The following is a 27,530-nucleotide window of genomic DNA, read 5'->3' on the forward strand; positions in this document are numbered from 1 at the left end:
CACATGTTGGTCTACCAATACCAGACATTGGCACATCTTTGCAAAGTGGCTGTTTCAGTCTCTCACTCAGCATATCTCTTAGTGGTTCAGATATAGGGGGTTTCTCTTTTTTCCTCTCGACACTCGATCCGCGAGGACTAGAAAAAGACTTAGGACTGGGCTTCAGACCTGGATGATCTTTTTTCGTATTTTTTGCGCTATCTGGAATTAATTGTATTTTAATCATTATTTTATTAATATGACATATTTATTATTACAGGCATACTGCTGAACTGAGTAGGTTCCTGCAATGTGTGCCTTTATTACCGTGATAGCTCTATTACGTCACGTGTCACCCCTCCCCACTTCACTACCGCAGGAGCCTAATTAGTTATGCACTGTGCCAGTAACAACTAACCTACTAGGCCTTATTATTAGATTACCTTGTGATATTTTATTCAGTGTAGGCGCAGAGGGTCGTAATTTATTCCCTGATAATCTATTTGGCGATCGATTAAATTCTGAAAAAGTAATAAATTCCTTATTATAGGCAAGAAAAGCTAATTCAACACTAAAAATCAAAATAAAATCATACTACCAGGGGTCCAACTTTTGATTTCCTTTTGCAGTGTTGGTCGTATGGGTTTTGCCCTACTGCTCAATATATCTGAAAAAGTTAGTAGTAAACAATGTAGATTAAATTGAGAAAATTATGTTTGAATTCTACAAAACTACCTCTGTAATCTTGAGAAGCCTACCTTCTTTATTATCCGGTCTTGTAGGGCTTCTGTTGTTACTTTTAACAGACGCTGACCCTCTCATTTCTGAAAATTACACAAATGATACATTTTGGTCCTTCGAGCCAGATTAAAAAGACGACCGTAATTTTATCAATATTAGACACTGACGTCTACCAGCAACAGAAGCCCTCATGTTCATAACCTTATCGTCAGGTTTGACTTTTGGAACTGTATTCGTGTTGCGTAACTTGTTTCCAGCCGGTCCCTTCGCCGCTGTCCAAAACAAAACACCAACAGCGATTATTGTGAATAGTACGAGCCATTGCGGGGGGCACAGGTATGAGGCGATGTGCGCGAGCCGCCAAAATATTAAGTGGAATAGGATGCTCGTCACTACCTCTAATCTAGGGTTCGTTACTGAAATAGAACGCGGTACGACTAGAAATTATAACCAACCACGCCCATAAAATTGCATTAATTTATTTAGGAATAATTTATTAGTAAAAGACCAATACTCACGGGATCTAGATTTGTTTAAATCTAGCTTTCTACCGGGAACCGATGAACATGAATCTTTGTTGTCCGCTAAAAATATAAAGGTACATATTTTTGAGATTTAGAACTTAGACCTGAATGACTGTATCTTTGTATAAAATGTAAGAAGGTAAACTTACTTCTCCAAGGCCTCACTGGTGACTTGCCTCTACTAGTTACTGATCTAGAATTCTTAACTTCACTCAAAGCTGTTAAAAAATAAAACGAAAATTATTAAAGTAACTAGTCAATTAGGCCCGGAAGAGCAAAAAAAACTACCGCCCTCTTGCGTCAACGCCACTCAAACCACAGAACACTTCTAATGTGCTTTAACTGTAAAACTCTGGTTTTAGGTAACAATAAATAAATACTCACGTTTAGGCAGTTCTTTTAGAACTGTTAGTTTCTTATTAAGGCTTGTCACCAAAGGTTTGCCATAACCTATTCCGGGACCTGTGTAAACGAATTTATATTAGAAAATCTGCTGATAACGCTCACACAATGCAAAACAATTCACTTACCTATCGAAGATGTATTGTTAACAGCCTTCCTTCCAACGCTCAAAGCTTCTTCGCTAGCCGGTTGGCGCACAGCGGTGTTTATCGTTTTGGAACGAGCTAAAAACAATCATTTTATGCCGGGTAATATAAGTTTCAGAGATGGTCCTTCGAACCGGATCTTAGTAGTTTATGTATAAATATTTGTACTCACTATCAACAACGTAACCGGAGGATGCTTTCGCCATAAGAGAACGGATCCGATCCTGCGTCTCTCTGCTCGCGTTCGATGTTTCGCTCATAGACCGAGCTGCGAATATACTTTACGATGAGTCATACAGTGTGTCTTAGTCCTTACGGCAACTAACTAACTATTCTCAGAGGTCCGTGCGTTATGCACGCTTTAGAAGAAGCTGAACTAGGGTGCCTAAAATGTATTACAAATCTTGTTTATTCTTTGATGCATCTACCTACGATTTCACTACACATATCTAAAAGTAAATGAGTAAAACAAAAATGTATATTATTTACGTGTGGCGATGAGATCTAAGGACTTATCTGGCGATTCTTCTGGGCGGCTACGAGTCCTACTAGCCGCCGCGTTGCTACTGTTTTGTAAACCTAGAAAGAGCAAATTTTAAATTAATTAGTATTAACAGGCATAGCGCATAACTGAGTAGGTTCCTGCAGTAGTGACACCGTGTTAATTATTGACCGAAAGTAGATGAAATTAATAAAATGGTAACTAACGTGACGCTATAATATCCATAGTTTTTTCTGGGGACGTATCTGAGCGACAACGATTCTTTGGAGTTGCGCAGCCACTGTTTTGTTCTGTCAGATCAAGAAAAAATAACATTAAATCACTGAGAATACTTTCATTCATGGTCTACTGCCTAAATAATTCTTAATTAGACTTCATTGCTATGACCTTCAAGATGAAAGAAAGTATACCTACTTCAGCATACTGATACATACTGGGGGTACTTGACTGAGGATACATCTTGCTTGGCGACGAGGATTTACTTCGGGGCCCTTGCTGTCGGACAATACCAGTCACGGTCATGCCCTTTATTTCTTGTCTCAGTCCTGTAATAATTATTGTAGTATTTTACCAAACAAGCATCAAGCTATACTTAGTTAAACCTTATTTGTATCCTAATCGAATCTGAGAAAAAGAGTATTGACCAATTTTTTTGCTGCAAGGTCCGTCCAATCCAGTATCTGCCGAATCCACGAATCTGTCCAATCTCAGAATCTGTCCTGACCGAACAAAGGCTTATCAGCTACAGTCCCATTTTTATCTGTATGGACGACTCGTGAGCTCTATTTTCTACTGTCTTATTTCATATCAGATTTTGAACCTTATCGCCTTAACTATTAGGTTTATTCCCTACTATTCTGTAAATGCAGTAGACTCACTAGAGGCGTTGCTCTCCCTGTACTTGGCTCGCGGCGCGGGCGCCGACGCGATGGCGAGGCAGCCGGGCGAGATCTTGCGCGTGCGACTGCTGGAGCGGTTGCGCACCATCTTGTCTGCAACCAGGTATGGATCCCCTTTTGGAAACTATTCAGCATGCCAAAGTTACCCTTATTGGTGACTCGTATAGAGCACAAATTGGCTTGCCCTGACTTTCGCACCTACATTTGTTGCCAGTGCAATTTAATGATACTTACGTCACGTTATATTTTTTATAGGCTTCACTATTACCTCCTTGATTGGGGTGGTAAACAGTTTCAAATACGATTATAATGATGATCTTGCAATGAAAACAACTTAAATGTACTTTCGAAATTGCTTTATTTCCAAGGCATTTACAATATAACAACTAAATTGACTACGTAACATTATAAAGATGTGAATTATGGCCCAGCCGTAATTTATGGAAAATGGTAGATAAAACAATTAGATACATTATCTTATAAAAATATTTCCAAGCTACAACTCTTTATAGGTACTTTTCTAACAAGTCAAGATTCTAAATTACCTACAAAACAAAAAGCCTATTAACAACGAGGCTGTATACATAGCTTTACTTTATAGTAATTAACTACTAAAACGCAACAATCACACTTGAAATTACAATATCGCAGTCACAACAGTCTCATTCAACAAAAGTAATGCAGCTATACCGACTAAACGCATAATAAATACAATACCTACAGTCACAAAGTGAATGGCTAGCTATTACCGTTATTAACGATCGTCTCTTGTTTCGCGCTATCAGCGTCTGGCATTTCAGTGTCGGCGAGTGCGGTGCGCTTTTCGGCGATCGTTTCGCCGCCGTCGGCGTTGGGTTTGCCGCTGTCGGTGTTCTTTTCGCCGTCAGCGCTAGTGCTAGAGGTGCAGTATGGCCGAGTACCGGTAGCAGCGAGGTTGGGCGAGGAGGCGCGTTCTCTCTGGCGCGCGCGGTGAGCCGCCTTCAGCTCCATCTCGACGCAGTGTTCGGCGAACATCAGCTGGAGAGGCGCATACATGTGCGGCAGCAGGTCTAGGTCGCTCATCGTTATCTGTAAGTTTGAAACAAGGTTTAGTCAAGTGTAATTTGACCTTACTTGCAAAAATGTAGAAATTTACATAGGAAATAATTAATTTGGAACACAAAAAACTTCTAGTTTAATCTCAAATTCATTTCAACGAATAAAACTTGGTAGCTGTCAAAATCAAGGCGCGTGTACCTGCAAGTGCATGATAACCGTGTACCACGAGATATCTAATTGTCGCTCTCTATTGCTTGAAAAGTCGCTAAAGTGACTGATCTTGGTACAGGGGGCTTAGTTCGAGTTTTCATCAAACGACTTCGCTAGCGACTGCGTAAAAAAAAAGACATTAAATGTATGATAGATTGTACAGCGTCCCTAGCGGATACTTTCCAGAACTAAAATCATGGATTTTTTTGACGCACTCGTTAGCGATTACGATCAATGCAAACTCGCACTAAGCACACATTTCTAGTGTTGATTGTCGCTCCCTATCGCTATAAAAGTCGCTAAAGTAACTGGTGACCGATCGTGGTAAAGGTCAAGTACAGTCGCGGAATGAAAAGGTTCGTCAGTTTTCAAATTGATTCCTTCAACGAATCGCGAGCACATATTATTACCTTTTGAAACTATGTTACAGAATAATCTCGAGTTAGAGAAAATAATCTTTAACTGTTAGTCGGTAAAGTTCAAAATTATTCAGATTAAAGTTGTTTGACATTTATCTTGTCAAGAAGATTATTATGATTGATAAACTAAAACCTTCTTGTTGGTTCAACCTGCCATTATTATTTCTAATAAATAAAAAAAAATACATTTTGTAACATTGCACTGATGGGATAGAAAAATAAGCAAAACCTTCTTCGTTAGCAAACGTCACATTTATTTAAATGTTAGCAGCATTGTTTCTTGCACTGTTATGTTGGCAGGTTTGACTCTTACAGTACCTAGTGCAAGCGAAAACCGACACTAAGGTGACGAACCTTTTCATTCCGCGACTGTACATACCTGCATGTGGTCAAAGACGATGCCGACGCTTCTGTTGTCATTCAGAATGTGTGCGTTTAGACGCGGCAATCGCGCGTATCGCTGGCTGAAGTGCGTGAGGACCGTGTACCGCAAGACAATTGTCGCTCGTTATCGCCCAAACAGTCGCTAAAGTGACCAATCTTGGTACAGGCCAAATATTTTTTGTAATTATGTAGCTGTCGCGCTCGCACCACACTCACTGCGGGCGCCCGTCGCACAGTCGCGACAGCAATATAATTACGCGCGAGCGATAAGGATGGGTAGCTTGGGGTCATTGGACAAAATTCTACGTGCTCACAGACCGGGCTTTACATACCTGCATGTTGTCAAAGGCGATGCCAACGCTTCTATTGTCATTCAGTATGTGTGCGTTCAGACGCGGTAATCGCGCGTATCGCTGGCTGAAGTGCGTTAGGACCGTGTACCGCGCGTTCATTTGTTTCCCCATTTCTATCGCCTGGGAGGTAGTGGAGTGCATCTTGGTGCGAGCTTCTTCGACCAGCTCGTCTTCCATTGTCGCTTCGTGGATGAGCAGGTGGGAGTTTTCGCCTGGAAAAAAGAGTTGGGTCTTATAACTTTGTCGCTATTTTTTTTTTCATTATAGCCGCACACCAAAGTCTGCGAGGAACCGTGTATTCCATGGACCATCAAGAGTAGGTATACTACATCATATATTTTTTGATGTACAGACGACAGCACATCAAGCTAAACACAGTAGGGTCTTATCTGGTTGTAATACGGGCTATTTTGCAACAAATATTGTATAGTCTGATGTGTTGCGACTGTACATCTACATAGCAGTCCCGAAGAATAAAATAGAATACGTCATAAATTCATACAAAAAAAGGCCTTTCGACCATTTTCCGACTGGTTTGCGATTGCGACTGGAGTGCACTTTATCTAGACCCACAGGCTCACCGAAATGAGGCTATAACACTACCAACTACACACTATTATTTCAATCAACTTTTTAAATGCGTAGGTGTAAAGATTTATAATAAAAGAAACAATAGTCGCCTGATTTTTGTGTAACTTACCGATCTTGACGAGGTCTTCACAGGGTATAGTGTCCCCAGAGTAGGTGATGCGATGATCGGCGTCCAAGTCGATGGCTACACCGAACGCGTTGGGGCAGTGCGACACAAAACAAGTACGGATCTGCTCGACCCCTATATTAGCCAGTGTTGCCACCATCTCTGCGTTCTGATGGTATGATTCGTGCAACTGGAAAAAAAAAATATACTCATTACTTTATGAAGTATGTGAACGTAGCGCTATTCATTTGTAGTTATGCGCTGCATTATTGCCGCGTAGTGACAGAGTAAATACAAATGAGTAGGTCATCTTCATAGAAACGCACCGAGTGCAGTTTGTATGTGAGCGCGCCAATACGTATGCCGCGCGCACGCACGCACACACTGACAAAATTCGGCGCAACTCCTCGCTAATCCACGCTAAATTTTCATAGATGACCTACTCATTTGTATTTACTCTGGTAGTGATGTCAACGTAAACGAACGTAAGCGAGATCCGTAAACGAACTAAAGTCGCTTACATAGCCCGACGGATTAGTTAGCTGAAGTGGCAATGGGCAGGGCACATAGTACGCAGAACTGACGGCCGATGGGGCAGAAAGGTTCTGGAGTGGAGGCCGCGTACCGGAAAACGCAGCATGAGACGTCCACCCACAAGGTGGACCGACGACATCATAAAGGTAGCAGGAAGGCGCTGGACGCAGGCCGCTACCTACCAACCAGGCAACATGGAAAGCATTGGGGGAGGTCTATATCAGCAGTGGACGTCCTATGGCTGAGATGATGATGATGTCAACGCATTGTCACTCGAGCGGTGTGATGTCGTAATATAACGCCGATTTGAACTGCAGCGCTGCGCTGTGCTGTCACTACGTCATCGCATCCCTATACACCTCGTCGCTCCGGCTGTCAGTTACGCTCGCGTTCCATCGTTTCAACGCAACGTTGATTGAAGAAACGACCACAAAACATCAATCACCAGCTACTTACCAAATTCTGGTTGGGCAGCAGCGTGAAGTCTCCTTTGATCTTCTCGAACTGCTGGTCGTAGGTATACAGCCAGGTGTAGATCTATCCCGGCACAAGAAGATACAGCGGTTCGGGTTTCACTTTCAACCACGTGAATGGTGTATGAGTCTTTGAACTTTAGCGCTGCGTTGTCACTCTCTCATCGCAACGCAGCACCTTTCCCCACTTTGTTACCTTGTCTTTTTGTCGATTCGGCGCAACATTGGTTGAAACGACCAAAAATCATCAATCATAGTGTCACCAGCTACTTACCAAGTTTTGATTAGGGACAAGCGTGAAGACTCCTTTGATCTTCTCAAACTGAGTCAGGTATACAGCCAGGTGTAGATCTATCCCGGCACAAGGAGATACAGCGGTTCGGGTTTCACTTTCAACCACGTGAATGGTGTATGAGTCTTTGAACTTTAGCGCTGCGTTGTCTCTCATCGCAACGCAGCACCCTTCCCCACCTTTTTTTTCCTTGTCTTTTTGTCGATTCGGCGCAACATTGGTTGAATCGACCAAAAATCATCAATAATAGAGTGTCTTACCAAGTTCTGATTAGACAGCAGCGTAAAGTCGAAGGTGTAAATCCAGGTGAAGAAAATATCACCTAAAATAATCAGATTTTCACGTCTGACTTACCAAGTTCTGGTTAGGCAGCAGCGTGAAGTCTCCCTTGATCTTCTCGAACTGCTGGTCGTAGGTATACAGCCAGGTGTAAATCTGTCCCGGCGCGAAGAGATACAGCGGTTCAGGCGGCGCGTCAGCGTTCACTTCCAGCCACGCCTGCCGCCGGGCTTGGATCACGCCGATGAGACCTGAGGGTAGATAGGTGTATTTTTATTGAAAAAATCCCCTAAAACTACATAAGACGCGACAGTGTAAGAAGAAATTGATAATCATAAGAAACAATAAGTTATTGGAATGGCAGCAGAATCTAGGTGGCCTTGTATTTGAATGCTATCTTTTCTGCGAATAGTAGACACGTGCAAGACATGTTCTCAGTTAGTTTTAGCATTTTAGCAACCTCCACTTTTCATGGAAGAGAAGAATCTTCTCTATAAGACGTAAAATGAATTACATATAGGTATCTAAAAAAATATGCTATACGCCAAGGAATTACTTAGTCAGGTGAGCAGAAGAAACAATTACGCCCGTATTCTCAAATATTACTATGTCTCACAATGCGCGTGGACGCACAGGGTGACACACGAACCAATCACAGAGCTCTATTCAACGCTGCCTGTGTGTTCGATTTGCTGCTCAGAATAGAAAACCGCAAAAATAATAATGTACAGCATTGACTTACCAATGTGATGATCAGCGTGCAGATGGGAAATATACACCGCCTTCAAAGTCCTGAGGAAGGCGCTGACTTTCTTCGGCCCGAAGAACCGGACCAGCTGCCCAAAGGTGCCTTCGCCGCAGTCCAGCAGCATTGACCGGTTCTCGCTGGAGTAAATAAATAATTTGGTTGTTATAAATAAGAAATTGAATAGAATTTTATTCAAGTACCATACTTCATAATGATGCCAAAACACAAAAGTATTCGTTTCTAACTGGGAAGTTGAGACTTTCAGTGATACCATCACTAAATTGTTATACTTACTTTGTATAAGCTGCTCAAACTTGTCCCCAATTTTAACAGCAATAGTGATCTATGACTTCATTTAGAGACCGGGTAACTCAAATGACTAACCATTTATTGATTTCAAAGTAACTTTAAAGTAATTAAACTTCATTGGGATTTATAACATTTACTTTTTTATAGAACTACCCATCCATGTTTCAATAGATAGCCATGAGACATTGATGGCGTATCGTCAACAAAGTCGTCCGTTTAGTCAATATAATTATTGGCAATAAAGTATTCTATCCAATTATTATCTGTTACAACACTCACTCGACTTGCAACACCACGGCGCTAGTGTTCCTTGTCTTACTCGGGATGCAAGACCCGGTGCCCAAGAATACCACCTTGGGGAACTCCTGGGAATTGGCTTTAGCGTATCTCATGCTGTCCACCTGCCGCCTGAAGTGTTCCAGGCTGCCGACAAAGCCGTCCACGTCCATTGTCTCTTGTATGTACTCTTGCACGTGGAGTTTGGGTTCTACAGATCTAGAGAATTGGAGAATAGAAGATTAGCTGTCTTTGAGAAGTGAAAATTAGAAGAAACGCGAGTGTCGGCATTGATATTTCATGAAGAAAGCAGTGTGTCTCTCTTCTTTTGCCATTTTGTGTAACAACTAAGTTTGAGTCAGATCATGGGGACCTCTATAGCGCCTCAAACAACTGTCATAATCACAGTAGAACAAAACAGTATTACTCTTACTTAACAGACAATCCATATGTGGAAGAAACTGGATATTTTGAGCATTTATTGGACTTTTACAGATACAATAAAGAAATGGGGGGAGGAAGAATTTTCAGGCGAATCGAACGCCTAACCATACATGCAAGATGCAAGGGCATCAATGCGAACTTTATAAAAAAATATAAATTAAAAAGTTATAAGTTAATTCTTTATAATATTTTCGCCTTACTAGTACATTTGGTAGGTGCTGAAAGTAACCTGTTTCTAGACTCACACGACGTGTTATAATATCTCTTACCTATCCAGCTGTCTCTTTGGCCTCAAATGGAACATCGTGAGCGTGCGTCCAGCGATCACCTCGAGTTTGTTCTGCTCCTCGTCTATGGTCGCGTGCGTCTGGCCGCCGTCGCCCTTGCACGAGCCCTCCATGTTTATTATGTTCTGGAACTGCGCTAGCGCAATCTACAAACCAGTTAGTTTTTTACCACCACCGGATATCCAAAGCTTACATAGAATAACAACAGACAGTGAAATGAATAAAACAGCTGGATTTAAAAGCATTTATATGACCCATTGCAAGGCAAAGACCCCACCCCAACGTATCAGTATCTCAGGCTATATCACCACGTGGATCTGTGTGGATTTGTGGAGAGGTGAGTGTAGGAAAGTGAACTTTACTGTCAGTTGTTCTTAAACCGCTCTAGCCTTAGTGATCGAGACCAACTTTTACCGTGTACTGAGATGATTGTGATTGCTTAACTTTGATGACAGTTACCAAATTGCTGTGGCCCCTAAGCTACACACCCCAACTGAACTAGGACAAAACATGGAAAGCCACATTGAAGTATCAATCGAAAAATCCCTTACCTTATTCTTAAGTTCTTCTAACCCTTTCAGCCTCACCGGACTGTTGGTTTTAGGCAGCGGAGGATGAGAATTCCACACTGCAGGTAGACTAGCGTCCCTCAGGAGAGGAAATATATCCGGATCGAGCAGGTGGAGTTTGTGTTGGGTGCGGTGCACAGCCTCGGAGCCGAGACACGCGTTTTGAGAGTTCAGTACCAGGTGCCGAGTGGTAGGCCCGAAGAGAGACATGAACGCGCGGTACCTAGGGTTGAAAAATACTTGTGTACAGACGACGGCATCAAGCTATTTTGCAACAAATGTATAGTCTGATCTGATGTGCTGCTCGATTGTATTTTATCAGTTTTCCAGCACTGTTTCATTTGAAATTATCCTATCAGTGCATCTTTAACCTTAAACTATTGCTGAACTCAAAGAAGTTCTATTTGCAGGCCCTTTTCTGGGTTCAAGATGTCACCTAATGGACGTCCACTGCTGAACATAGGCCACCCCCATTGATTTCCACAAAGGCCGGTTGGCAGCGGCCTGCATCCAGCGCCTTCCCGCTACCTTTATGAGGTCGTCGTTCCACCTTGTGGGTGGATGTCCTACGTTGCGCTTTCCGGTACGTGGCCTCCACTCAAATGGATGGTCGAAAGATAAATATTCTATACACTCACGTGGGATGATGGAAAACTTCTGGCGGCGTGTAATGCACGATGAGGGTGGGGATGTTTTCTGGCGGGTTTGTCCCGTTATCGAAGTGGGCGGAGAACTCCGCTTCCTTCAGGTAAGAGAGGTCGGGAACGTCAAGTACTGTGAAACAATTCAAACAATAGGTGAATTTTTTTACACAGTTTTGTGCCAGTATCAATCGAGAAAACGAAACTAAATGAGAAACTCAGTTATCTCAGTCAGCCTTGTATGAGCTAGGAGACATCATTTGAAATCCTTTTCCAAACTTAGGCCCTTAATTTATCAATAGCCAGTCATCTGACGTTTTGAAAGCATAACGATACGACGTATGTAATATGAAACAATAAAAGACTATGACTCATTAATAGATTGTGTGATAGTGATTGTCTTGAATCTATATTAGTTTTATAATTCAATTTTGGGGTTTCTTTTTGTAATATGTGCCATAGACCCTTACCACAAAACCATACTTCTAACTCACCAATGAAAACTGGTCCAGGGTCGTCAGGCGTCTTTACGTCCTTAGACAAGACGAGTGTGCCGTCTGGCAACACTACGTCGTGGCCACTCTTGAGCTGGCCCAGCATAGGGCCGGGTTTCACCCCCATCTCCACGCATTTGGCCAAATCCAGGGTGCCAAGACGTTTCTGTAAAGAGAAAATTAATAAAAATTTTCAAACATACTTTTTTTACTGCCTAAAACTGTTTGATGATCATTTTAGGTGCTTAATGACAAGAAGGTAGACTTTAGCTTCTTTAAACCTGTACCAGTTTCCATTTTTGAACAGACAAACAACATGCTTTGCTATTTATAATACTAGCTTTCCACCCGCGGCTTCGCCCGCGTGGAATGTTGTCTGTCACAGAAAAACTTTATCGCGCGCGTCCCTGTTTCAAAAACCGGGATAAAAACTATCCTATGTCCTTTCCCGGGACTCAAACTATCTCTATGCCAAATTTCATCAAAATCGGTTCAGTGGTTTAGGCGTGAAAGAGAGACAGACAGAGTTACTTTCGCATTTATAATATTAGTATAGATTACTATTCATATAATTGTAATTAAGAAACTCACCTTCAGGGTGCAAATGTAAGCAACTGAACAGTTTGTTTTCTTTTGCAGATCATGTAATACCTTTTCAGTCTTTTTCTTCATTGGATCTGAAAGAAATTGTTTATTAGTAAATTATGCCTACTCCAATAAAGTAAAATTACCTATAATTTACTTTTTATAAATACATTACCTTTCTCAAAACTACTTTTTGGCTTAGCTCTATTATCTCTTGCATATCTATTGTTTTTGTTGTTGTCTGGAATCTTTGCTTCTGGCTTGTAATAGTCAGTATCATCGTGAATGAACTCCTCAAACTCTTTGTCTTGGTTTGATTCCAATTTGGGCCGTTTGGCTGCAGGTTTCAATTCTTTGCCTACTAATAAGTTATCATGAGGGCCTCTGAAATTTAAGAAAAAATAATTTGTTGAGAGACTGACAGAGACTGATGTTCTTTGACTATAAAAATAATTAATAAAAGAAAGACACTTACAGTAAAACATATTTCACACTCATAACACTGTCTTCAAAATCTTCACTTGGACTGCACTTGGCCATGTTCACATTCATGTCTTTCATAATCACAAACCTCTTTGTTGCAGGATATAATTCATCCTGTAAAAAAGTGATAAGAAAGTTGAAAAAGTTGCAAAAAAATAAGAAGAAAGATTTGTATTTTTATATTTTGGTACAGAATGAGCTCCGAAACTACAGGACTGATTTGAAAAAATCTTTCACCATTTCACCAGAATCCTATTTTTTTTCCGATGAACATATTATTATGTATTATGTTTTTTTAAATTTATGTTATAATATACTATCTTATATTATAACATAAATTTAAAAAAGAGGCCTGTGAGGCCTGGGCGGGCTGCTAATAAGATATAAAAAGGTAAGTAAAAAAAATCCTTAAAATAATATAAAAATAAAATAAATAGTACCAATCCCTCTGGCCCGTGTAGAGTGATATTCGGCACACCAACATCCTGAAGCGTCAGAGACAAGCCGGGCAGACCTCCGATGTTCTTCCAAGTCTTGCTTGTGATGAATATGTGTTCCAGGCGGGATAGCTTCACCTTGTGCTCGTGAGCTAGGCGCTGTGTGCATTCTCCACAGTTGAACAGGTACCTAGAATATTAGTGATATAATTATAAACAAAGTGAAGAGAAAAAAATCATACTATTATTCCAGCAGAAAAAACATAAATACGAAACTGAGTAATGATGATGAAATATGTTAGCAATTTTTTACTGTCTTTGTTGTGTAACAAATGTATAGATGTATAAAGTACAGCATATTAACTTACCGCTTCTGATCCGTGAACAAATACAGGGTGTTAGGCGCTCCACGAGCTCCTGAACCAAGAACCTGAAGGTAAACAGTACTTGGTGCATACTTTTCACTTCTTTTGGATATTTGCTGCCTTTGACGCTGTGCCTCAGCTATTCTTGCAGAATTTACTTTCGGCATTTCGGCTAGAAATTCCAACAGCTTTTTAGTGTTGTTGCTCTTGTAACTGCGAACACTACATTTGCTAACTACTCGGTAACTAAACAATACACTTTTACCGTACATGTGTTTTGAGGTTATTTTATTTTGATTCAAAGTTTACGAGCATTCATCAGGAATTTTTATGGAGAATTAATATTTTTGGCATAATACATAATTATTTACTTATTGGTTAGTCTGACACATTTTCAGATTTAGAACAATTTTGAGTTTTCTTCCGACATTTCTTTCCGTAGTATTATGACAGCTGACTGATTGACAGATTCCAATGAATGAAGTGCACGCTGGTGCAAATGTGCATTCTCAACGTGCATGTCCGGTTTCCGGACACCATAATTTCGGTGATGATTTATGTTTTTTGTCCTAAAATCAAAAAAAATTATTATAAGAAACAGAGCAGAGGAAAATAAAAAAATATTTTTAGTGTTCAGTCCAACACTAAAGTATTTTGGAACCAAGAATATCAATCCACAGTGTTGCTATATTAAAATAATTACGGTTAATGGTAGAAAATTTTATCAGTGAGTAGAACACCGGTTTAGAAAAATCAAAAATGGCGTTCTGTACAGCTGTGGGTTGCGCAATTTTATTGTAAAATGTGCATGAAATTTACACGGAATACTAAGTTTTAAGTGCAAAAATTATTCTAGATAGTGGACATGTTATTTTTACTCAGTTTATAGTTTAAATTTCCCGTAGTGTATTGTTATATTTAACATAGTGCGAATCTGTCGTGGACCGTGTATTTTTTGTGTTGTGGTGATGTATGAAAATGATAAATAATGAAACGGAAAATAACACGGCTGTGTAAATAATGTATCTATAATGGGCTTGTTATGGGTAGTGTTTTTCGTGGCCTTGACTGGCTCACATTTTGGATATGGATTACCAATTGGACCAACGCCGCAAACCTACCCTTACGGTGAGTCATTTCAACAACAAAAATATCATGTTTTTCTGTAAATAAACACTGCTACTATGCGTAGTAAACTCTATACAAACTTGGCAAAGAGATTGAGTAGCATTAATGAACATTACATTTGTAAAATCTCTGAAAACAATGTCTTGGGCCTTGTATCAGTTAATAAATTGTTGAGGGTAGACTGGTTTTAGCTGTTTTAATGTAACATGGTTTCAATTGCGAAAATCTGAGAGTATTTCATTTTAAATCAACAACTTTACTATCAAACTATTGTAGTTTATCTTAGAATAATTCTTATTTGAAACCACTAAGATTTTGCTAACTTTCCAATACATTTCCTACATTTAGATTATTTCTAAGGCCCTTACGATGACTGTCGTGTTGTAGTGCTATACTAGCTATCACAACACTTGGTTATTCTTCTTTGCTAAAAGCATGTGATTGAATGGGATGACAAAAAAAATATGACTAGTTTTCCAATAAGGTTTCCCCATGGACCTATAAAAAAAGTCGGACGGATTCTCATCAACAAAATACTGTGACATTAGGATACACCAGCTTGCCTGTACGTACAGGCCGGCACGCACACATTCACACCCTGATACACCACTTCGAGTGCAAACTTCACACAGTTGACACATTTAAGCAGCGAAAAAACAATACGAATACGACATGTCTTGTGTGATGAAATTGTGTAAAAACCGTTCTGTTCGAACAAACAAAAATTAAGGAATCACATTTCACAGGCAAAATAATAATCCAATCACTTATTTCCCGACATTAAAATATTGAAATTAATTGAAATCAAACGTCATTCACTCGAAAAAATAATACGTCAAAGACCAGTGTTCTCAGTTATTTACGTGGGAAAATTACCCGAAATATGGGAAATTAATAATAATTTTAGGACTTTTTAGTTATTTATTACGCATACTATGGAAATAAAATAATTTATCGTAATAATTGTGTTTTAATGGGATATATTTTCATAGGCAAATTTGATCCTTCCCAAAAATGTGGAACAAGTCAGTGTCAGGTTGTATGTTAAAAAAAATCTATCAGAGATATTAATAATATATTGATGATGCATAAGATTATGATTATAATGTACACAAGATTCGTAATTTGTAACTGCGTGAATCATTTTTGATCAACATTATGTACATACCCTGACACACTGACTTGCAAACAATGTAAGAAAATTTGAACATTGAAAATTTCATCCTTTTAAAATGGCACGGAATAATTCTGTCTACATTTCCAAGTAACATCTGCCGATCTATGTTTTTCTTAAAATAAATGGGTAAAATGTTTTGACTAATATGGCATCCCTAAATTCACTCACACAATAGACAAACGCCAAAATTTTGCGTCACAGTTTTGTTGTAGCGCGAGTTCCGTCCGCCTTTTTTTATAGGTCCATGGGTTTCCCTTTCTATGGCTTACCAACTGGATAGTGATAAAGTAAATATTCCTGGGCTAAATAGTAAGAAAAACTAGATTTTTAGATAATGACAATTTTTGAAGATCAAATTTTTTTTTGGCATTTGTAGTAAATATAACTTTTAAGACAGATCATGTTCTTCTTCCTTAAATTCAAAAGAAGTTTACTGTGACAACAATTAAAAAGAATCACCTGTGTCTCTCTAAACAATCGACATTTGCAAAATCAGTGTGCTTCAAATTCACACCATTGAAGCCATTAGACAGAATAATAATAGGGCCCGTACTAAACCTTCTACATAATTTAATTAAAGTTCAGATTGAACTTCATTAATTTTATGACAAAAGTGTTTTTCTTTTCTTTTTGCCAATGGATTAATTACCAAATTACCAATTTGATTTATTATCTTAATGTAAAAATACCTATGGATTTAGGAGCAAGTGGTTTCATGGAAGTTACAATGATTAATTTAGTCATACAATTCAAAACCAATTACCGGACATTACAATCATGGGAACCAACTTTATAGATGCCAGATTAGTTTACAATCTACCTAATTTTATTGTGTATAGCACTATACACAAGATGTCCTCATGTTAGGTGAACTTGTATCATTTAATTTTAATTGAAATGAATTCATTATCAAACCAAGAAAATCTGTAAGTGACCACTTTGAGGATTTTTATGTGATAATCCTATCCTACTAATATTATAAAGGTGAAAGTTTGTGTGGATGTTTGTTACTCTTTCACGCAAAAACTACTGAACGGATTTGGTTGAAACTTTACAGTATTATTATTTGTAACCCAGATTAACATAATAGGCTATAATTTATACGAATCTGTGGCACTAAATTTCACGCGGGTGAAGCTGCGGGCAAAAGCTAGTTATGTGATAAATTAGTAATACACTAGCATTTGACATTCAGCTGTGCCAAATATAAATTGGATCATCAAAAAATTGTAAAGTAATTTAAATCTTTTGAATGCTAAGCATTGCAATCATCAATCATCAATAATGCATCAATAATGTCAATGACTTTTTAAAAGTAATTGACTAGTTTTCCTAGAAACACCACAGCAGAAAATACTATTCAATGGTGGTACAATCTAGGAGCAATATTAATTGAATTTTTGGGCGAAATTGTTTTCCACAGGCGAAATTTCAACCCTGACCTAGGTTCTTACTGTTTGCTCAATTCAATATCATCAGCAGTTATAAGCAACAAGGTCCCGGGCGAATGCTATGCCTAGGTAGTTAAGTCGTGCTAGCCCAAAACACGTGGGCGCGGAGAGGTTTCGTGAAGGACCTTTCAATTATTACTATAATACTTACAACTACATTACACATTTACCAATTTGCATCATGTTATATGATGACAACCCTGGCGGCTGACAAACCCCATTTAGACAATCGACTTTGCTTAGTCTTATCATCCGATTGTCATTAAGAATACTTACTTAGGCATAAAAACAACAATCGACTTGAATGAGAATCGACTCATCGAATATGGGATATAGGAATCGTCAATGGCCTCTGTCAAACTGTCGATGTTCTGCGGCGCCATCCCAGGCTTACCCTGCCGCTCCACAGTATCAAAGAAGTGTAGAACATGGGCTTTAATATTAAGGAGCATATCTGCATATACCTTTTGCAAGCAACCATCCAATACGTCACCTCTCTCCTTAAGCGTGCGATAAAAGAACTGAAGTCAATGGGCATAATCGCGATGTGAAGCCCTGCACTCTCGTCATACTTTTCACGGCCGTTCACCTAGTCCTAGAGGCTTTCGAATTAGAAAGAAAAATCCTGAAAAAAAAACTAACATTGCGATAAAAGTAGGTAAACAGTGAACACAAATATTGCGAACGTTTTTACTCCTTATGGTGGAGGAAATGTTTATTAGATATTCTGATCTCATTTTCCATCTCAGCAAAAAAAAAAGGAAAATTCGAGGGCATTTGCATATTCACTGATGGGAATGCCCTAATCTCGACGGGTGGTAACCATGCACGCCACGTATGTACAGTGATGGTCATTTGACTGGTTCGTTTATCTTACCTAGTTTGTTGGTAATCTTCACAATGCTTTTAAAGCTTTTCTTGTGCATTCGTGGAGTGGGCCATTGAGAGCGGTTTTGACCTACCCCCCTAGACAAGTAGCACTTTTTGATCGAATCGAAAATCGAATCCGTCAAAACTCCATACAAAAAACTATATATATAGGCTATTCGACCATCTTTCGACTGGTTTGCAATTTTTTTTTGCGTCGGGAAATGCTTTTGCCAAAATGCTTTACTCATGCCCACTGGCTGATGGGGACAGTCAGTCAGTGGGCTATGTGGGGACTTTCCTCGCCGAGAGGGATAGGCCTACCCACTAAAACCCGACGGTGTCCTCCGGGGCCATTGATACGAAGCCGCGAGTTATTGTCCATTGTCCTATTGGACATTTGAAGTGCACTTTATCCTAGACCCACTGGTCGATCCAAAATATGGGCGACCTGCCGCACGATTTTGTGCCTTCAACCTTCCACTGCACTGTGGTTGCTTTAAATATCATCATCATCAACAGCCCTTTACAGTCCACTGCTGGACTATGAGCCTCCTCCACTATAGTGGAGGGTTTTGCCATAATTCCCACGCTTGGCAGGCGGGTTGGAGATCGCAGTTTAAAAGATTGATGTTTTTCAGAGAGCGCTGCTGTCTGTTCTCTGTTTGATGTGTAGTCTCTAAGTCGCCTCTTACGACACCCGTGGGAAGAGTAGGGGTTGGTGACAAATGTATTCTACTCTGCCGTCACCATACGGCTTTGCTGCTTCATATGTAAAGCGTTAAATGTTTCTTCTGCAGATGGAAGCGAATCGTCAGCGCCCTTGGGCTGGGGCGGGCCGGGCGGCGCATACGCGGCGGTGCCGGCGCTGGCGCTGCTGATCGCCGCGGTCGGCCTGCTGCTCGGCTGCACTTGGTGCTACAGGCATAAGGACTGCAAGGTATGTTGGTCTATCCAGGACTTATTGGATTTTGAACCCTTTTTCTAGTGAAATGAAATCCCTTTTTGAATGATTCAGAATTATAAAGTACTGTTGTATGTTTCCTGTGACTTATTATTACATTTGGAATCCGCACATCTACTTGACATTACAAATACATCTGCGCATCCGCATTCGAATGCGGCGATAAAAAAGAAATATTGCCTAAAAAGATACCTAAAGAAATTACAACTGGGAATACCATTGAAAATAATAAGATCTCTATGAAATATATATTTATGAGAGCAATTACACCCACATTAATCAATCAAAAATACTCTTATCATCAGTAACATTCACTGCAAATGTAATAACTTCATAACAGTTAAAGGAACTGGATACAGACAATTTTAGCAGTCACACACATGCAATACAATAATTATACCTCTCACTAAATACTATTAAATAACACTGTTAACTAACTCATTTCGAATTCCAGTAGATGGTCTCACTCTCATTATTTTTAACATATTCCTAAATAACATAGCTTTCACTTGTCATGTTCTATGCAAAATAATAAAATACATTACCATTCTGGTAACTGGAAATGATTTAATGATGTTCACTATCCAAAATGTGAAATCATAATCTAACTACAAAATGTAGTATGTATACTCAATTACTGCCAAGGATTTGTGTCTTATTTACAAAATTGGAAAGCATTGTTTGTGTGTACAATAAAAAGCTATTAAACTAGGTGAGTAAGCAGCATACTTAGTTGTAAAGTTATCATTTTTATTGCAAGTCAAGGTGAGAGAGAACAGGCCAACGGCTTCATGTATCTAAAGATTAGCGACAAACAAGGTCACGACTTGAAATACGTACAGGTTATGAAGCTGGTCGAAATATGTATGCAATTCTATCTGAACTGGTTCGGGCTGGCTAAATATTCAATAAACAAACAATCTCATGTAAATTAAAATCAGTGACACTGACATTTTAGTTTGAATTAATGTTATGGATCAACATTCGATTTTAATAACAAAACTGTTGCTTTGATATTCATATTCCCAATAAAATATTCTTGCAATCTTATGTAGTTGCAATGCAGTAAACTTTACCCGAAATATATTATCTTTGAGCATGTGAGGTCAAAACACTGGGCCTAGCGCGCGTGCCTTTGTTACCCAGATAATCTAGCATAGTTGCTATGTCCCAGCAATAGATTCTAGTATCGTACTATAAGTATACACATCGTTAGAGACTGAAATTTATCCCACATCGGCTTCGGCAGCGAATTATTTTTAACAATAGAATGTAGACAGTACTTGTAGATAGGCACCGACAAGTAGCACTTAGAATGTAGGTTGAAAGCAAGTCACGCTAATAAGAGGAAAATGGTGATAACGACGAAAAACGTTAACCCTTAAAGAGTTAAATGGCAATAAAGAACCCCACATTATCTCAGCTATTGGGTACCCGAAGCGACGTCGCTCCCGTGGCTAATAAAAGTCGCAGTTGTATATCTAATCAGCGGACGGGCGGGGTCGTTACACTCGCCCGCGATGTTTTGATTCCGCACGACCTACTGTGTCTGTGGATTTTGTACAATATGAATATTCATTGCTATCTAACTAGGCCGCTAGGTGACAAGAACATCTCCACAATACGGAAGCATCGCGCTTTTTGCTGCAAATTAAGCTAACAATAGGCTAATTAATTAAGATGAGATTACGAAGATGAAATTTTAATTGGGACCTCGATTCGGCTACGCTAATGACATCAGCGATACCTATTTGACGGTCTAGTGCTCGACAGAATCTTAATATCTTATGTTGAAATGATAATTAAGCCTTAATTTCACTTTTAATGTACAAAAAATGTCCTAGTCATTTGTTACACTTTCTGATTTCTTTTTTAAGGTCCGTCTTAACCGAGTTTTATTACCCGCTATCTTTAATCACGCAGTACGCTATAAGTTTACAAATATTATTAAAACCCGCATGCCTTAGCTCGGCCCCAGCCAGCATGTTTATTTTATTGTTTCCCGTAGTAAACAATAAAAGTTCACTATAATATGTATGTAGATGACATAACGTGCAGTTAGATCACCATTCAGCAGCCTTCGCCCGCTGTAATCCAAAGGTGACACTCCCATTCACGCCCACTGGAAGCGATTATTATTATTCCTGTTGCACAATCGACTTCGTCTGACTCATCCAGGGTTCGGTCCTTCGGTCATCGCTATTGTCGCTACTTGGGTACCTAGTTGGGACTTGGGATATGCATGCATTATTCATGATTATGCAGTCCCGTAGATTGTCAGGAATTTAATATTGTTTACGTTGCTGCCAATGATATTATAGAACTATAGATATGTTCACGGACGTATATAAGGGGGGGGTTTTGGGGGTCCGGACCCCCCCCATTTATGTAGATTCATCTTACTTGTCCAACAGAAAAAAAATTACAAGTACCGCGCTAATTGTAGAAAACGATAGTTGCTTAGGCCGCCACAGTGCGGGGAGCGGGGGAATGGGCACCGCAAGTTTTGTAAATATTTGTAATAATGCTAAATAACAGGCGATACTAAAAAAATACTCAGAAAATGGCAAAAAATAATAAAAAATGATACATTTTGAGAAAAATCTGCATTTAAATTCGTGTTTTTTTGGTTATTTCATAAATTTCTCCAAATAATGCCCCCATAACAGGTGGATTTTATTACTTTGTGTTATTCTTTATCGTATTACCTTTGTAAAACCAAAAATCGCGTAAAATAAGCATTTTAGTTAAAATTAAAATTGTCTCTACCTGTAGCAGAATAATGCCTTTGTTCAAACGATCATTGCAAACGTTGTGATAGGGATAGAGACATGCGATTTTTGGTTTTACAAAGGTAATACGATAAAGATTAACACAAAGCAATAAAATCCACCTGTTATGGCGGCATTATTTGGAGAAATTTATCAAATAACCAAAAAAACACGAATTTAAATGCAGATTTTTTTCAAAAAGTGTCATTTTTTATTATTTGTTGGCATTTTCTGAGTATTTTATGTATTTCTTTAGTATCGCCTATTATTTAGCATTATTACTGTTTTTATTTTATCAGGTTATACCTCTTAGTTTAAAAGTTATTACGTTTTCTTTACAATAAGTAATCGGAAGAAAAAAATTTGTATAAAAAATAAAAAAATAAAAAAAAAAATTTTTTGACCTCTTTTTTGTCGATAAAAATAGGTCTAGTTTCACCTATTTTCATATGTACACTTTATCGTGACTCACACTGTATATTCCTAACCCTTCAGGTCGAAACATGACTGAGCCACTGTAGCCGACCGAGTCACTGTTGCCTCCATTCCATGACCCTATTTAATTTATAAATGATAGATTTAATTGGCGGCTTTTTTTTACTTCGGGGACCCCTCCCTTGTCAAAGCTATAGCTACGTCCGTGGATATGTTACGTTCATAGAAATTACGATTTTAATCCGTGCCGAGCTATTCCAAATTGCACACATTGACAAAATGTAACTGATAAGTGAAACAAAAGATACGAAATAGCACGCAAATGAAAGAGATAGCTATAGTTTTAACGATTCTGCACTAACTAATCTATGTCCGCAGCGCACGCATCCTTATCGCTCTAACGTCAAAACAAGATCGCTTTCTCTTTCTTAACTTGAACATGGCGCATGGCGTCTTGATTGTTTGCATAAATAATTGAAAATATAAATACTAAATAATTTTGCATAATCACATGTGGTAAGAGATCCCTTGTATTTTGTTTACTTTAGACTCATAATTGGTACACTTTCGAAACACACGATGACATTTTTTATTTATTTTGGTAAGAAAACAGGAACTTACGGTGTGGTACGCACGCGATTACGCACGACGCAGGCCACACGAAGACTAAACACAAGACGTCCCAATTGGGACGTATTTGAGTATTCACAGCGCGAGCGCTTATAACATATCTGCTTTTGTTTTTATATAATATCATTGGTTGCTGCTGTGTTGCTGCTTTCATTTTGATTACGTTTAAGATGTTTCGGTCTTAATACCAGAGACAATGAGTTTGTACTCGCATATTGCTACTATTGTACACCTCATTAGTGTTCCTGGTGAGATAAAGAGACCTCACGTAGTAGCAGTCCTAGCACTAAATTGCTAACGTTATTCAAGCGTTGAATTTATTGCATTTGTTAGGGCACAAACCGAGCTTATCTTGGTGTGTTTTGCCAAGTTGCTTTATTCACAATGTATCATTTGTTTGATCAGTAAATCGACTGTGGGAAAATTATGAGTTGCCAGTGCCACTGTTTGACGGTGCACCCACGCCCATTTTGCCTAATTACTCCAGATGCACAATGAGCGAGCTCCCGTGAGTCACAAACGGGACAGCCCGCTGCACTTACTCACCGCCTTTGATATTTGGCAGCAGTAGGACGTTCTATTCTTCGCGATGTTGCTCTATAAGTACCCACCTTTCAATCAAATGTACGAAGTCGAATAACTTTGTTATATGTTTGCTTGTCGTCCGTTTATTTGTAGTGCAAATGGCTCTATGGTCGATAAAACACGAGTATTCAGTTGTGGGACTGTAAATTATTTGCGTGACATTATTGGGCACTCTACGAATTATATCTAGCTTCAGACGTTACTATTTACTAAACTTAAGCATAACACAATGCAAGTTTGTTTTGCTCATTTTCAAGTACTTATTTATACATGTATTTAGACAGTTCATCAGTCAATTCATCCAACGCAATAAGTCGTTTGATATAACGATGCGCTAAGCTAATAATGATGATGACTGCAAATGGAGATGTTAACTTTGCGTAAACAGCTTTACAAAACTCCATCAATGCCAAATGAATTAACGGACGCATCAGAATTACTCATGTCCTGGTTTATCGCTTCATATACTGAATATCTGCATAATTTTCCATAATCAATATCACAGAGAAACCTGATGTCCTTCAATTAGAGTCCTATTCTTTTATATTTTCAAAATAAGGGCATTTAATCAGAGATTCCACGTATACTGATGTTCTATGTAAAAAAATAATCTACCTAGATCTAAAGTACTAAACGGATTTTGTGACTTATAGACGTAAAGTTACGAGTCGCATTCAGAAGTAATTAAAATCATTATTTTGCTAGCACTTCTAATAACTAATCCTCGTAACGTTATAATAACGTGTGTTTTGCCACCGTATTTACCACTGTTAATGACAATGGTTTTGTTTTAACCTCCAATTTACCACCAACAATTAGTAGACAATTAGTCAAATTGGATGGTATCAATTCTCGGAGTCCAGGTTAACGCTTAGCGGACATGACTGGCGGCTTTTATGCGCCGGCTACTAATAGGGCTCCACCTAAATGACGCGCCGAAACACGCGAACATGATAAATGTTGTTTTCATTTAATTACGAAAACATGTTTTTTTTCTAACAACCTTTTTCAGGGAAATGAAATGTTTTGAAGCTGTGATTGTATGACTGACTCGTTGCGAAAAGTATTTACTAATGAAGAAAACATAGCATGACTGGTTCATTTGACTGACTATGCTACTATAGTCACTAAGTGGGCTGTCTAGCTCGAATCACAAATCACAATGTTGGTTCCCAAAGCAATCTTAAATCAAGCTTCATTATTTGAGAACAATAATGAATGTGAGACCGAAATAAACTACAAATTGTATTTACTTGTACCTTATCAGCTGTATTCAAGGATTCTAATCACTACTAAAGCGTTAAGCAGAAGATATCATAATAGTGGCATGTAAAGTGCTAAGAAAAACCCACATTATTGCAGTCCCATTACCATTCATCAAACGGGCATGTGCTTGATATGATTATTACTACGTCGGCCGTTTGGTGTAGTGGTTCAGAACGGACTACCTACTATGCCGAGAGGTCCCGGGTTCGATTCCCGGCCGGGCAGATATTGAAATGATGAATTTTAATTTCTGTGACGGGTCTGGGTGTGACTATGTATAATATACAACGTGTCCCAAAATTCAAGGATAAGCCGGCGCCGCAGGATGGACATAGTCATGACTACTTTAGGAAAAATAAGAAAAAAAATCTATCTCAATTATTTTTTAAGTTACACAATAAATTATGAAATTCGTCGAAAATTGACACCCCTTATGATATTTTACATTACCACGACTACAATTTTTCAAATACTTCTGTTTTTTTGTTTGTATCGGCAACTTAAGTAGTGCTGCTGTCCACTCCAATTCTTAAAATCCCCAGAATCCTTGCAGTTTTTACACAAAAGTTAATCAAAATAAGATATTTCCTTAAAATTTTGAACGATTTTTACTTTCACTCCACTTTGACTCGTCGTTTTGTAAAAAAACAGTATGAACACTACTGCGGCAAGTTTATTATAAAGTTGACGCAACTATCCAAGATTCCAAAATGGTATAATACTCTAAGAAAACTAGTCGCAAAAAAGATTTGCGTACCATTTTTACAAGCACTTTGCTTGTTAGTGGTATGGGATAAAAATCTTGCAACTAAATTTAAAACCAGTTCTCCTCAACCAATTGAGCTGAAATTTGGTATACTTATGTAAGTACGATGAAAATGCAATATTATGGTATCATTGAGCTGGATGGAGTTTGGAAGTGGCCATAGGAACTTCTAAATGAAACGGCGGAATTGCATCTAGTTTAGGTTCGTTAGATTTGTCTTTTCAAGCGCACTTTGGTGCTAGATGATGTCCAGGATCCTGATGATGAAGTCAAGAGATGGCCAGGAGCTGGCCATAGGAACTCCTAAACGAAACGGCGGAAGCTTATCGAGTTTGGGTTCGTTGGATTTGTCTTCCCGAGCACTTGGGCCATGAGATTGAGAAACAACTAAAAAGTTTAAAATAAAGTTGTTGTTAAGTGTTTTTAAAAAAAAACTTTTTTAAAAACAAGATTGACTTCGTTTGAAAATTATAATTGACTTCATACACTATTACACTTTTTAGTTGTTTCTCAATCTCATGATCCAAGTGCTCGGGAAGTCAAATCTAACGAACCCAAACTCGATAATCTTCCGCCATTTCGATTAGGAGTTCCTTTGGCCAGCTCCTGGCCACCTCTTGACTTCATCATCAGGACCCTGGACATCATCTAGAACTAAAGTGCTCGAAAAGATATCCAACGAACCCAAACTAAATGCGATTCCGCCGTTTCGTTTAGAAGTTCCTATGGCCACCTCCACACTCTATCCAGCTCAATGATACCATAATATTGCAATGTCATCGTACTTACATAAGTATACCAAATTTCAGCTCAATTGGTTAAGGAGAACTGGTTTTAAATTTAATTGCAAGATTTATCCCATACTAACTAACAAGCGAAATGCTTGTAAAAATGGTACGCATATCTTTTTTGCGACTAGTTTTCTTAGAGTATTATACCATTTTGGAATCTTGGATTGTTGCGTCAACTTTATAAAAAACTTGCCGCAGTAGTGTTCATACTGTTTTTTTACAAAACGACGAGTCAAAGTGGAGTGAAAGTAAAAATCGTTCAAAATTTTAAGGAAATATCATATTTTGATTAACTTTTGTGTAAAAACTGCAAGGATTCTGAGGGTTTTAAGAATTGCAGTGGACAGCAGCACTACTTAAGTTGCCGATACAAACAAAAAAACAGAAGTATTTGAAAAATTGTGGGCGTGGTAATGTAAAATATCATAAGGGGTGTCAATTTTCGACGAATTTCATAATTTATTGTGTAACTTAAAAAATAATTGAGATAGATTTTTTTTCTTATTTTTCCTAAAGTAGTCATGACTATGTCCAACCTGCGGCGCCGGCTTATCCTTGAATTTTGGGACACGTTGTATATGTATTTAAAAAAAAAGTATATAAGTAGTATGTTACCCGTTAAGCTAGCACCCATAACACAAGCATTAAGTTGCTTACTTTGGGGCTAGCTGGCGCTGTGTGAAATTGTCCAAAGATTTATTTATTTATTTACTAGCGGCCGCCCGCGACTTCGTACGCGTGGATCCCGTTTTACCCCCTTCATCTATCTTACGCGGTTTAGATTTTTTTATACAAATGTTTTTTTCCGCTAACTCCCGTTCCCGTGGGAATTTTGCAATATCCTGTTGTAACTGAGCTTCAAGTTTACTAAGGTACCTGCATGCCAAATTTCAAGCGTCTAACTTAAGCGGTTAAGATTTTTCATACAAAACGATTTTCCCGCTAATTCCCATTCCCGTGGGAATTCCTAAGTATCCTATAACCTGCCCAGGAGTATGAAGAATAATTGTACCAAGTTTCGTTAAAATCCGTCGAGTAGTTTTTGTTTCTATAAGGAACATACAGACAGACAGACAGACAGACAAAAATTTTACTGATTGCATTTTTGGCGTCAGTATCGATCACTAATCACCCCCTGATAGTTATTTTGAAAATATATTTAATATACAGAATTGACCTGTCTACAGAT

General features: G+C 38.7%; 3 protein-coding genes across 7 annotated transcripts in view; 1 reads left to right on the forward strand and 2 right to left on the reverse strand.

Moving 5' to 3' along the window:
- Nucleotides 1-1,751: 1,751 nt before the first annotated feature.
- On the reverse strand, nt 1,752-3,281 carry LOC135074806 (uncharacterized). Its single transcript, XM_063969186.1, has 6 exons — nt 3,173-3,281; nt 2,729-2,839; nt 2,501-2,584; nt 2,282-2,371; nt 1,965-2,060; nt 1,752-1,870 (listed from the first exon to the last, which is right to left on the reverse strand). Exons 1-6 carry the CDS (start codon nt 3,279-3,281, stop codon nt 1,767-1,769), a joined length of 594 nt encoding a protein of 197 aa, XP_063825256.1. The 3' UTR covers nt 1,752-1,766.
- Nucleotides 3,282-3,730: 449 nt separating this feature from the next.
- On the reverse strand, nt 3,731-14,053 carry LOC135074404 (ribonuclease Z, mitochondrial). Of its 5 annotated transcripts, none has more exons than XM_063968684.1 (16): nt 13,776-14,053; nt 13,514-13,682; nt 13,149-13,335; nt 12,701-12,822; nt 12,401-12,609; nt 12,232-12,317; nt 11,641-11,806; nt 11,144-11,279; nt 10,488-10,728; nt 9,919-10,082; nt 9,209-9,424; nt 8,615-8,757; nt 7,948-8,123; nt 6,298-6,484; nt 5,577-5,809; nt 3,731-4,261 (listed from the first exon to the last, which is right to left on the reverse strand). In XM_063968684.1, exons 1-16 carry the CDS (start codon nt 13,780-13,782, stop codon nt 3,932-3,934), a joined length of 2,772 nt encoding a protein of 923 aa, XP_063824754.1. In that variant the 5' UTR covers nt 13,783-14,053; the 3' UTR covers nt 3,731-3,931. The 5 variants fall into 5 exon arrangements, with proteins under 5 accessions (XP_063824754.1, XP_063824756.1, XP_063824755.1 ...); XM_063968686.1 differs by having other exon boundaries at nt 13,882-14,052; XM_063968685.1 differs by having other exon boundaries at nt 13,781-14,052.
- A 210-nt stretch (nt 14,054-14,263) lies between these two features.
- Nucleotides 14,264-27,530, forward strand: part of LOC135074407 (uncharacterized) — a 68,278-nt gene continuing 55,011 nt past the window's right edge. The window contains exons 1-2 of the mRNA XM_063968689.1: nt 14,264-14,638; nt 18,934-19,073. Of these exons, the coding sequence (XP_063824759.1) occupies nt 14,542-14,638; nt 18,934-19,073 (237 nt within the window). The 5' untranslated portion in view covers nt 14,264-14,541. The remainder of the gene's footprint in view (nt 14,639-18,933; nt 19,074-27,530) is intronic.

The sequence above is a fragment of the Ostrinia nubilalis genome, chromosome 9, assembly GCF_963855985.1.
Source record: "Ostrinia nubilalis chromosome 9, ilOstNubi1.1, whole genome shotgun sequence".
Classification (NCBI taxonomy): domain Eukaryota; kingdom Metazoa; phylum Arthropoda; class Insecta; order Lepidoptera; family Crambidae; genus Ostrinia; species Ostrinia nubilalis.

Excerpts from the sequence above, each read along its gene's own strand:
- LOC135074806 (XM_063969186.1), bottom strand. The coding sequence starts at position 3,281 with ATGGTGCGCAACCGCTCCAGCAGTCGCACGCGCAAGATCTCGCCCGGC. Across the intron at positions 2,840-3,172 it reads CAGGGAGAGCAACGCCTCTA|GACTGAGACAAGAAATAAAG; the intron begins GTGAGTCTACTG and ends TAATTATTACAG. Across the intron at positions 2,372-2,500 it reads TATGGATATTATAGCGTCAC|GTTTACAAAACAGTAGCAAC; the intron begins GTTAGTTACCAT and ends TGCTCTTTCTAG.
- LOC135074404 (XM_063968682.1), bottom strand. The coding sequence starts at position 13,782 with ATGTACGGTAAAAGTGTATTGTTTAGTTACCGAGTAGTTAGCAAATGT. Across the intron at positions 8,758-9,208 it reads GCCGTGGTGTTGCAAGTCGA|CGAGAACCGGTCAATGCTGC; the intron begins GTGAGTGTTGTA and ends TATTTACTCCAG. Across the intron at positions 5,810-6,297 it reads TGAAGACCTCGTCAAGATCG|GCGAAAACTCCCACCTGCTC; the intron begins GTAAGTTACACA and ends TCTTTTTTCCAG.